A 12,046-nucleotide genomic window follows, 5' to 3' on the forward strand; every position below is an offset into this window, starting at 1 on the left:
AATACAATGTAAAAGATTATTATTGTGTATATAAAGATAAAAATGCCTACATGTCATAATAGTCATTGCATGTATCAGAATTGCCTATTTACAGAGAATTGCCTATTTGCCTATTATGACAAATGAAATTGGTTAATTATTTGACCAATCATGGCAATACACACATGTATTTAAACTGACTTGTCAGGTTGAGGGTGTCTATATTCCGTCATGTAAATAGCAATCCACCATGGTGCAAGCGCACCTGACTTTTAAAGAGAATGAGAGATGACACTCTGATTGGTTAATTGCACGTTACGCCCACAACACACCCATGACTCATTAAAGAATTAGTTCACTTTAAAATGAAAATTACCCCAAGATTTACTCACCCTCAAGCCATCCTAGGTATATATATGACTTTCTTCTTTCTGATGAACACAATCGGATTTATATTAATAAATATCCTGACGCATCCAAGCTTTGGAAACGTACTCCACACGGCTCCTGGGTGTTAATAAAGGCCCTCTGAAGTGAAGAGATTGTGTAGGAAAAATATCCATATTTAACAAGTTATAAAGTAAAATATCTAGCTTCCGCCAGACCGCCTTCCGTATTCAACTTACAAAGAAAGTGTAATGCCTCTCGCAGTTCCAAACGCTTACACTATGCCCTATGCCTTCCGTATTCAACTTATAAAAAAAGCAGAACTGACGCGATGTCAGTTTTTGTAAGTTAAATATGGAAGGCGGTCTGGTGGAAGCTAGATATTTTACTTTATAACTTTTAAATATGGATATTTTTATTACACAAATGCATCGCTTCACTTCAGACGGCATTTATTAACCCCCCGGAGCTGTTTGGAGTATGTTTATAATGGATGGATGCACTTTCTTGAGCTTCAAACTCACTGGTCCCGTTCACTACCATTATAAAGCTTGGATGCATCAGGATATTTATTAATATAACTCCGATTGTGTTCTTCAGAAAAAAGAAAGTCATATACACCTAGGATGGCTTGAGGGTGAGTAAATCTTAGGGTAATTTTCATTTTAAAGTGAACTAATCCTTTAAGAGACTAGGTACAACCCTTTTGGACCATGCGCCTGGCGCAACATCCATTTTTTTCCGTCATTAAACTAGCAAAAGTGGATTCGGACACATGCGCTTCAGACCATGCGCTTAGATCGTTAAAATAGGACCACAAGTCTTCGCTACCATTGATAGCCACTGAATTGTTTGCATAAATAATTGCTGTTCATTTGCATAAAGCCATACTTTTCTCAACATTGTTGAGTTGCTGGAAATGCCCACATCGCTGTTACAATTGCCGGTTTCTTGTCACGTCTTCGCTTTAAGTCGCTGTCAGCATAAACAGGTTTTTTCGTCTTCCTACCTATCTACCCCTGCAGCACTCAAATCACAGCACTGCAGCATCCTTGAACTTTGACCGGGTTCAGATCAGACTTGAGCTTTGAGGGAATTTCTGTTCTTGCTAGATGCTGAAATGCTCTCGTACATGCTTACAGGCTGAAATCAATACCAGTCACATCTACTGCATCATCTCACTTTCTCTCTGCTTTTAGATGGAGAGAGCCGAGTTTCAGCAAGAATCGGTGTTAAAACAGTTGGAGGTCCTGCAGGAGGAGGAGAGGGAGCTACAACACATTAAGGTGATGAACAGAGGGATGGAGAGACGGGGGGAAGAACTCTGCAGGACTCACATCTGTCACCATTAAAGAACCCCAGAGAGGCATTTCTCCATCACGCTCATAAAAAACAGATTTAATACAACAGCCGGGTAATCTCACAGAATCTAATAAAGCAGAGTTGTGGGAACTCTCGCTCTCTGACTTTTTTCAGAATTCCTTGCCATGTTCTTTTTCTTTACTAAGTCCATTATAGAAATGTTAATAAACGGACATGTTGTCAAACTGACTGACTGCATGTCAGATCTCCACAGCCCAGTTTTTCATTATATTCTCTGGTAATTGAGAAGTACTGGGGCATTTGTTTGAATGTGCATGCTAATTCGTTTAATGAAAGCCGCTTGGCTAGACTTCAGTCTGGAACTTTTGTCTGGAACTTTTTAGTCTTTCAGATAATTTCAAAAGCTCAATATTTCAAGGACTTGTTAAGATCTTTGGAAATTGCACATTTAAGACACAGCATCCATCATTAGTCATGTGTGCTTAGGCAAGCATAACTAACAAAAGATAGAAACTTTGACTTGCGACTTCCTATTGAGTGTCATTTACAAAGAGAAAAACATTTATCAAAGATAAAACATCATATACTTTCCTTTAGATACGTGTGACTTTCAAAGAAACAATGTTGAAATAATATAGTATTATGAATATTTTAAATTGATTGTCTTGCAACAGCAAAACTAACCTATAGCATTAAACAAATTACCAAAGGGATTTTAGGATTTTAGACTTTAACTTGCACCAGCATGAACATGTCTGTTCCTTATCATCATTATTTAACACAATCATGTAACTCGTTTGAAGAACATGAAGGTGAATAGTGAACTTGCCGTTACATTTGGAAGTGAGCAGACTCGACTTCAGGACCCGAGCCTATGGAGTCCAAGGTGATGAAAAAATATATATATTTCAATGCCTTTGCATTGTCCTGCAAATGTTTTGCGTTCCCTTGAGAAACTTTGCATTAGCTCGCAAAACTTTTGAGTTCTTTACGAGTGAACATGGCAAAATATGAGATGGGTGGAAAAAATTATATTTAAATGCTTTTACCTTGTCTTGCAAAAGTCTTGCATTTCCCAAGAAACTTTATCTTTGGGGGAACACAAAATCTTTGTGAAGAGAATACAGTGTTTCTCAGGGGAACGCAAAACTTTTGCGAACCGAAAATAACGTTTTTCGGGGAATGCTAAACTTTTGCAAACCAAAAATAACGTTTTTCGGGGAATGCTAAACTTTTGCGAGAGAACGTAAGAGCATTTAATTATTTTTCCTCCATTTAAATATATATTTTCCTATATATACTCCTAACATAGAGTTGGGGGAATGCAAAACTTTTGCAAGGAGAACACAAAACTTATGTGAAGTGAACAAAGGAGAGAATGCACATTTTCTCAGGAGTTTCTTCAGAAAATGTTGGTCCCTCTAAGGCGGAAATCTACTGTCAATCTTGAAATATCCCAGTCCATCTAGTACGATTAGCCCGCTGGTCTTCATTCAGAGAGGTGCGGCCTTGACTCTGACAGCGGTAAAAGTGTACACCATACTATTTTTTTTCCAGGAATCTCTGAGTTGTTTCACCTCAACGCTCCCACAAGGCCACTAGGATTAAAAAGAAAGAGCAGATATATGTTATCTATATAGAAATTGGCCAAAAATAAAATGTGAGTGAATTTTATGGAGATTATTTCGCATATTTAATGCCGACATGAATCGTCAAGGCCCATTTAATTAGCTGATAACAGGATTTGACTGTTTATGCTGGAGATGACTGTTTCACACCACTAAACCATGTAATCTTCTTAGCGTGGGACAGTTATCAGTCTGTTCCCTAATTTCCATGTCACGCTGCCTATAATTAGTGTGAGCTGAACTTGACCTTGGCTTTTTACAGCTTACAAATACATGAGAGGAAAATTACAGTTTCCTTTCTCTTTTTCTATCATTCTACTTTTAATTCGGCTGAAAGGTATATACTGTAAAAGTCCTGTAATATAAATAATTGTTTGATAAAATGAATAACTGTGCTAACAGACTTCAGATAAACAGATTATTTAGATGTCAAGCTTTATGAAAACATCCTGTGAATTATCCACAAACAAAAAGAAAGAATCATTTGATGTGTTTAATGATTCATTGACTTCTATTAAGGTGAGAATTCATTACGTTGTTATTTCAACAGAAAAGAGCCTATTTATACCGTTTCCACCTGGTATTAAGATGCGTTTTGGTCGATCGGATCACAAGTAGAGATAGTTTTTTTCAGATCTTTTGATATAATGGACAAAATAAGCTTGTGCATTTTACGTATGAATGCGCACAGTGACGACGGAAAAACATACGGGGAGCATCAGCTTTCGTTTCTGCACTGTCACTGAAAGCTACAGTTTAAATCCTGTCTGGCTAGCGCGCTTCCAATAATAGGGGCTTTTGCACCGGAGGAACCTTTTCATAGTTCCTAGAACTATTGGCTACAGTACCCAGATTTTGCCGTGTTCGCACTGCTGGAACTAGGAATGTTAGTTCTAGGAACTCCTTTTGGGGGAACTAAATTAGATCCTACTACAGAGTAGGATCTAAACCAGCACTATAGGAACTATCAGTGACGTAAGTGTACATTGATTGGTCAAACACATGTCAAACACCGGCACCCACCATTTTTAAAAAGCTGTGTAAACATATTTAATTAACGCACATGGAAAACAGCGATAACAGTATTTACCTGTTGTCTGCAGGGTTGTGTTCTTTTCTCCGCCTCGATGATATGTAATACTGAAAGTTGTCATAGGAGATTTCGTCTCTTAGCCCCACTTTTTGCTCTTTCAGTCGTGTAAATTATGCGTTCACATTCTATCTCTGTTATCACGAAACCCACAACACACAACAAACACAGTTCCGATCACAGCATCCTCCATCCACCGGTTTTTAGAGTTTGTAAATGCCGCGCTTAAAGACGCCGCTGTCGGACGCTTCAGAGTTCCTTATTAGTTTTTTGGGGAACTATCCTAGTGGCCAGTTTCTATAACTGAGTTCCTAGAACTATTCGGTGCGAAAGCCCCTAATGTTTACGCATTACTGTAGGTCAGTAGATGGAGAGTAGGTGGTTTTTTGTGGCTGTTCGAACACATTCAACCACATGAACATCTACACTATGAAAGCAATCCGGTCGTTTTCGACTACCTTTGGAAGTGCTCGAAAGTGGACAAGCTCATAACATAACATAAAAATTTAGCATCTTCCTACTTGTGATTCGATTGACCAAAACATCTTAATACCAGGTGTAAACAGGGACTTACATATCCGCCACAGTTTAACTTACACTATATGTGCTATCATAGCACTGTGCCATGCATTTGTAATTTAAGTCATTGCCATTCTTTTTCCGATAGCTTATTTGCATAGAAAGAGTCCAAATAATTAAATGATTGATGAAATGTATTTATTTATATCTCATAGGATCCAACCAATGGATACTACAGCGTGAACACCTTCAAAGAACAGCCAACCCCTACCATTTCTCTGACAGCCAACCAGAACACAGAGGTCCGAAACCCTGCCACGGCGACCCTCGGAAAGCACCGCGTCCCCACCGGCATGTCTTACACCAACATTTACAACACGCTGGGCGCCGGTCCCAATCGCCTATATGATTACAGCCAGCGTTTCGTGCTGGGCATGGGCAGCAGTTCCATCGAGCTGTGCGAACGCGAGTTCCAGAGGGGATCGCTGAGCGATTCCAGCTCGTTCCAGGACACGCAGTGCGACAGCAGTGTCAGCAGCTACAGCAAGCAGGATGGATACGTGCAGTTCGACAAAGCTAGCAAAGCCTCTGCGTCGTCTTCATCCCACTACTCACAGTCGTCGTCCCAAAACTCGGACCTGACCCGACCGCTGCAGAAACGAATGCAGACGCACGTTTAACGTGAGAATCGGACGTGCTTTTGAACGAACACTAAAGGTGAGTCACCTGTGCTTCATGCATCATTCGTGAACAAATTCAAGCGTCGCTAGCTTGGAAAGACAATTCCGACATCTCAAGCTCATATTTCTGTATATTTTGAAGAGTAGCGTGTTTTTTAGATCTCATGTTCTTTGTGGAAGACTTACGATTTTGAAAAAGAAAAACGAGGGGAAAAAAAAACCTTGGACGTCGTTTCATAACATGACAATCAGGAGTCACAATCATCACTGACTATCACGGTGAGCCGATCTAATCTGTTCCATGCAGCCTGGGATCCGGTACTCAGATGCGGGAAAAACTTGATGGTTGTATTCGTTTTTTTTAAACAAGGAGCCAAACTTGGGCCGTTTTGTAGTTCTTCTGCTGTGGCCCAAAGCACAAGGATGTCTGTTCAATGCCAACCGCAGTGTTTCTATGCTGATAAAGAAATCTAAACGAGGATGAATTATCCTCCTGAGGTCGTCGCTGAAAATGATCATTCTGTGCTTTTCTAAAGACTCTGTAAGATAGATTTCACTTGTGTGCACTAAACTGTTTTTTAATTACATCTCTCTCGTTATGTGGTCTCTTGTCTTTACGATTTCATGCTTTGTGTTTTTTTCCAATGCAAAGCGAATGTGTAAAAACACACACGACCAAACTGCATGTGTGAAGAGTTCTTCATGAGCTTTGCTAGCGTGGACAGCGTAGTGTTTACATGCCAGAGACCAGAATGTAAATCCCAATTTTTTTTCTCTTTTTTTTCTAAACACGTATTAAATGTGAGGTGATCATTTCAACACTTCATGGTTAATAAATGCGTTTACGTATGTACACGTCCTGTGAATTCAAACGCTCTGTTGTTAAAAGCTTTTTTTATACCTCCAACAATGTGCTGTTGTTGTTGTTTTTCTATACATAATTGCTCATAAACCCCCCATTCTGGTGGGAGTGTGATTGAACTCATTTTTTTGTTTTTTTTAATTCTTTATTATGTTGTGCTTATTTTAAGGCTGCCATATGTTTAAGCTCACTGTTTTAAGTAAGCTTCTCTTTCCCGCAGCCCCCCTGAATGTCTGGCGTAAGCGTTTACATTGCTTAATTGATGCAGGAAGTGCCTCCCGTAGTCGGATGAGCCTGCAGAACGTTCTGAGTGAAACTTTAACTCGAGCTGTGCATCAGAGCAATTACACTGATCAAATAATCATGATTACAAAATAAGTGTTGAATAAAACAGTGTGTGGGAAAGACGTTCTGTGGTCATTAAAGCTGAGGTGGCGTATATTTTTTTTTTTTTTTTTTTGTCCATGTAATGTTTTTTCATGACTTCCTGTCAAATCCAATTATGTCAGCAGAGGGTCATTTCAAATGTACCAACTGAAATATGCATGCTGTATGATGAATAGGTTATGAACGTTTTCACTAATGCTTCATTTAAAGGAGACATTCCTTGTTCTTTGGAAAGAAAACTCTAACACTGAGTGACAAACAGTCTATTCACTCTGACAGCACAAACACTGCAAGATGCAACACAATCACAGATAGTCAAAACATGATGTTTAATATAGTGTGCTTTATGGCACAGAAATAAAAACATGAGTGACCAAGTTTCATTTAAGACAAAATGTTAATTTGCATGGAACAGATGGCTGGTATTCACTGTACTGAATTTCATATGAAAAGAAGTAAAAGTACAGTAGCAAAAGCAGCCTAAATTATGAGTATGCAGGAGAAAGTGGACTTTAAAATGTCTTAACATTAGTTTATGCGTTGTTTATCAAGAAGTAACAATGGTGAACAACACTTTTACAGCATTCAATAATCTTGGTTAATGTGCATTTCTAAATATACCAATATATTTTCAATGTATTATGTATGAACATGAATTACTGATGAACAACGTTGCAGAAGCTCCGTTCACTGCTGAATCTGTGCCAAGCAGAAGAAATCATACTGTGCATAGTTGTGAATGTGATTAAAAGAAAAAAAAAGACTGTGTACCGTAGAATATTAGCAGGTATAATTGCAGGTAAGTTATCCTCACGAGCTACACGCATAATTGTACGCACCTGTACTCTGATTCAAGAACAAATGAGTCTTTTGAGTCTGTTCTTTCTATAGACCTCGTGACCAGTGTAGTCTGATTAATGACTCTTATGAGCCGGTTCTTTTTAGTGAATCAAAAACATACAGCACAGCCAGAGTAGTCCGATTCCTGAATGAATGACAATCATGAGCCAGCTCTTTTTGGTGAATCAACAACATACAGCGATGTCAGTGTGTAGTCATATTCCAGAATGAAAGACTCTTATGAGCTGGTTCTTTTTAGTGAATCAAAAACATAGAGAGCAGCCAGTGTAGTCTGATTCCTGAATGAATGGCTGCATCCGAAATCGCATACTCTCTAGAGTAGGTACGCTGCTTGTTTTGAATATATGATTACTTTGCAACCACTTAAAATATGTTCAAACTATGAATGTGTTACTGTGTAGTATGAACATACTCCAGATGTACTATATTCACCATTTCATCATTATCATGTTACCTACCAGTATCAGTTGCGTCACTTCACTGCCATTCAAAAATTTACGTGACGATACCAGCATTTCCCCCTAGCATTTTGAGCGCTGTTGAACGGATTCTTAAACACCTCTGATTGGCCATTGTGTTCACACGCTCAACAGATATGTCTGTGATTGGCTACAATGATCAACGCTTCAAAAACATGTTGTAAATAGACATCTTTGACCTTCTTCACCAAGCGCTTATACAGATACACATGGGAGCGTATATATTAGGGATCCGCTGATAGACGCCTGCTGGTATCATCACATTTTTAAAATTTCAGTACCGACTTGGTACTTTTGACAACCCTAGTCGAGAAGTGTGTGATTACATATGCAGCCAATGACTTTCATGAGCCGGTTCTTTTAGTGAATCAACAACATACAGTGTGTGCATAGGTGATTCAAGATGACTCTTATGAGCCTGTTGTGTTTAGTGAATCAAAACATACGGCGCGGCCAGAGTAGCCGGATTCTCAAACAAATGACTAGAATGAGCTCATTCTTTTAATAAATAATTATGGGTTTTAAGTTACAGCAGGGATGTTCAGTTCAGTTCCTGGAAGAGTTCTTACCCTAATCAAACCGCCTAATCAAGTTATCTTGAAGACCTCGATAAGCTGGTTCTGATGTGTTTAATTAGGGTTGGAGCTGCAGATGGACAGTACATTTAGGGGTGAATTCAGGTTGATTGGGACACTTTTTGCCATTGAGATGACTGGGAAAAAGAGTCCCAATCAACCTGGATTCACCCCTATATAACATGAATAAATGCTGTAAAATGTTGTTTGTTGTTAGTTCATGATACCTAATGGCAAATGCACTAATGTTAACAAAATAGTGTTGTCAAAAGTACCGACTTCGATACCAAGTCGGTACTGAAATTTTAAAAATGTGAATCTTGGAGCGCTGTTGAGTGGATTCGTAAACACCTCTGATTGGCCATTGTGTTCATGCGCTCAACAGATATGTGTATTTGAAACAGATATGGGACCATTTGAAAGCATTTTGAAAGCAGGAGCATTTGAAAGCACACGTCTCAGCAGACCAGTTCGCTGATAGACGCCTGCTTTCAAACGCTCCCGTGTGTATCAGTGTAAGTGCTCGGTGAAGAGCGTCATATTTACAACATATTTTTGAAGCACTGATCATTGTAGCCAATCACAGACATATCTGTTAAGCGTGTGAACACAATGGCCAATCAGAGTTGTTTACGAATCCACTCAACAGTGCTCAAAACATCACATTTTTAAAATTTCAGTACCGACTCAATATCGAAGTCGGTACTTTTGACAACCCTATAACAAAATAACATACATAAGCATAGAAAATGCTCTCTTTAAAGTCTTTAAATACATAGAGTCATAGGATCCTCCTCTATTCACATCTAATCTGAATAAACCCTCCCTGAATAAAGCAGCAGAGGAAATGCAAGTCTACCCTGATATAATCTCCCCGTGATAGCATTAGTGATATTTTACAAACCCTCCAAACATCTTTATACAAATGAGTTCTTCCATGTCTTTAATCCATCATCTTGGCTTTTAAAGGTTGGCCCGACCACGACGGATCCATCTTGAAACTAAATGGACTTCAAAGGATGATCTTACTCGAGGTACAGAGCCTCGTGTTTGCACTGGATTAAATTACAGTCCTTGTTGCTTCCGGCTTTGTCATCTTAATCGAAAGTCTAGTCACACACTTCGTAAGTGCAGCTATTTGGAAAAGCCTTCATCAGCACATTCTTCAGTTGCCTGCGCCGTGTGTGTGGAGCCCTGAGTGCTGGAGCTGAATTTGCCTATCTGTTGTGACCAGTGCTGAGTAAATTACTTCTGCAGCCACTTTCAGGATGCATCTATTGATTCTGCACACGGCCAGAAGTGATGGCAGCTTAATGCTTCAATTTAGCCCAATCCACACAGTACACAACTTTTGAGCTCGTGCCTTGAACTTTATCGGCGCTGCTGCACACGTGATGTTGTGGACACGGCGTGGTCAGAGCTGCTGCTCAAACCGCGTCTTCCTGAGCACTCGAGTTTACAGCAGACACCGAGATGTTTATGTAAATTAAGATACAAGTATGCACATTTATATCCCTCCAAACGCTCTGAAACTGATGATCACAGCACGCGAGGAGCCTCGGAAATGTGACATATGAAGCCCTAAATAAACGCCGTCATTCCTCATCCTGCGCTGTGCGAAACCTGCTGCAGGAAAATGATTCAAGGCTCTGAATGTATGATGAAACATTTCTACAAACCCGAGCTTCATACAGGCACTGCGTGAGACGTATATCTGCACTCCATCCTCCTGAACGACGCTGTGCATCTGGGTGGTTAATCATACTGAAAATTCATAACAGACAGTCTGAGAGGAAGAGGTGAAATACTCATGAAAACATGTGATTTATTGTTTTTCTGCTCCAAGGTTAGTATGGTTAACTAAGACTATTAGGCATCACTTTTTTTTTTCTTTTTCTTTTTTCTCCACACTGTAAAACCCGGTAAGTTATGATAAACCATTTGAGGAAACAGATAGTTTTAAAACCACTAAGTATGAGTACTGTAACTCATATACATTAAGTTAAATTCACTTATATTTTAGTGTTGGTTTAGTCAATCAGAGTAAACTCAACCTAAAGATTTTAAGTTTATTCCACTCATTCAGTTTCAATTCAGGTAACAAATCTAATTCTTAACAACTATATAGCTACTTAAATGGTTTGAGGAAACCGATTGCCTTAAATGGTTTAAGTTCATCAAACTCAAAGTAATAAAGTTTCATAAGAATAAGCAAAAACTGGTAACATTTGGTAACACTTTAGTTTAGGGTCCAATTCTCACTATTAACTAGTTGCTTATTAGCATGTATATTACTAGGATATTGGCTGTTTATTAATACTTAAAATAATGTAATTAATTACTCACCCTCATGTCGTTCCACACCTGTAAGACCTTCGTTCATCTTCAGAACACAAATTAAGATATTTTTGATAAAATCCGATGGCTCAGAGAGGCCTGCATTGACAGCAATGTCACTGAACCTTTCAAGATCCAGAAAGGTAGTAATTTAAAACAGACATATTTAAAACAGTTCATGTGAGTACAGTGATTCTACCTTAAGCCCGGAACACACCAAGCCGACGGTCCACCGTCGGGCAGTTGTTGTTCGTCGGCTGTGTGTTTGTTTTTTCAGTGTGTTCTGCACAGTCGGCTGAGGTTGGTCCTCGTCCGCCTTTTTCGGCCGATTCGACATGTTGAATCGGCATCGGAGCTCATCGATCAGTCGGGCCATCTGATTATTCTGATTGGCTGTTCAGCTACTGCCACCTGCTGGTACAGAAAGGCATTTCTTCTTACGCAGGCGCAGTACAGACGTGCTACTTGGCTGTCGGGTGTCGAGCTTCGGGTTGGTATGTCAGGGCAACTTTGGACTCAGACGCTGCCGACGTCAGCCAACCCCGCAGTCTGCTTTCATCGCCACTAGTGCGTCGGCATCGGCTTGGTGTGTTCTGGGCTTTAATATTATAAAGTGACGAGAATACTTTTTGTGCTCCAAAAAAACAAAATAACAACTTTTCAACAATATCTAGTGATGGGCGATTTCAAAACACTGCTGTTTACGAATCTTTTGTTTCAAATCAGTGGTTCGGAGTGCCAAAGTCACATGATTTCAGTAAACGTTTACGCAATCCAAACCACTGATTCGAAACAAAAGATTCGTAAAGCTTCAAAGCAGTGTTTTGAAATCATCCTCACTGAGCCATCGGATTTCATCAGAAATATCTTAATTTGTGTCTTACGGTGTAGAACAACATGAGGGTGAGTAATAAATGACATAATTTTCATTTTTGGGTG

At 39.4% G+C, this 12,046-nt stretch overlaps 1 protein-coding gene across 2 annotated transcripts in view; it reads left to right on the top strand.

Moving 5' to 3' along the window:
• Positions 1-7,338, top strand: part of kirrel3a (kirre like nephrin family adhesion molecule 3a) — a 169,239-nt gene extending 161,901 nt beyond the window's left edge. The window contains exons 15-17 of one of the 2 annotated variants that reach the window (XM_051910728.1): positions 1,566-1,652; positions 2,493-2,575; positions 5,142-5,304. In XM_051910728.1, coding sequence (XP_051766688.1) covers positions 1,566-1,652; positions 2,493-2,575; positions 5,142-5,169 — 198 coding nt within the window. In that variant the 3' untranslated portion in view covers positions 5,170-5,304. Of the gene's footprint in view, positions 1-1,565; positions 1,653-2,492; positions 2,576-5,141 lie in introns of both variants that reach the window. The other variant, XM_051910726.1, reaches the window with a different exon arrangement.
• Positions 7,339-12,046: the final 4,708 nt, after the last annotated feature.

The sequence above is a fragment of the Ctenopharyngodon idella genome, chromosome 10 (assembly GCF_019924925.1).
Source record: "Ctenopharyngodon idella isolate HZGC_01 chromosome 10, HZGC01, whole genome shotgun sequence".
In the NCBI taxonomy this organism is placed as follows: domain Eukaryota; kingdom Metazoa; phylum Chordata; class Actinopteri; order Cypriniformes; family Xenocyprididae; genus Ctenopharyngodon; species Ctenopharyngodon idella.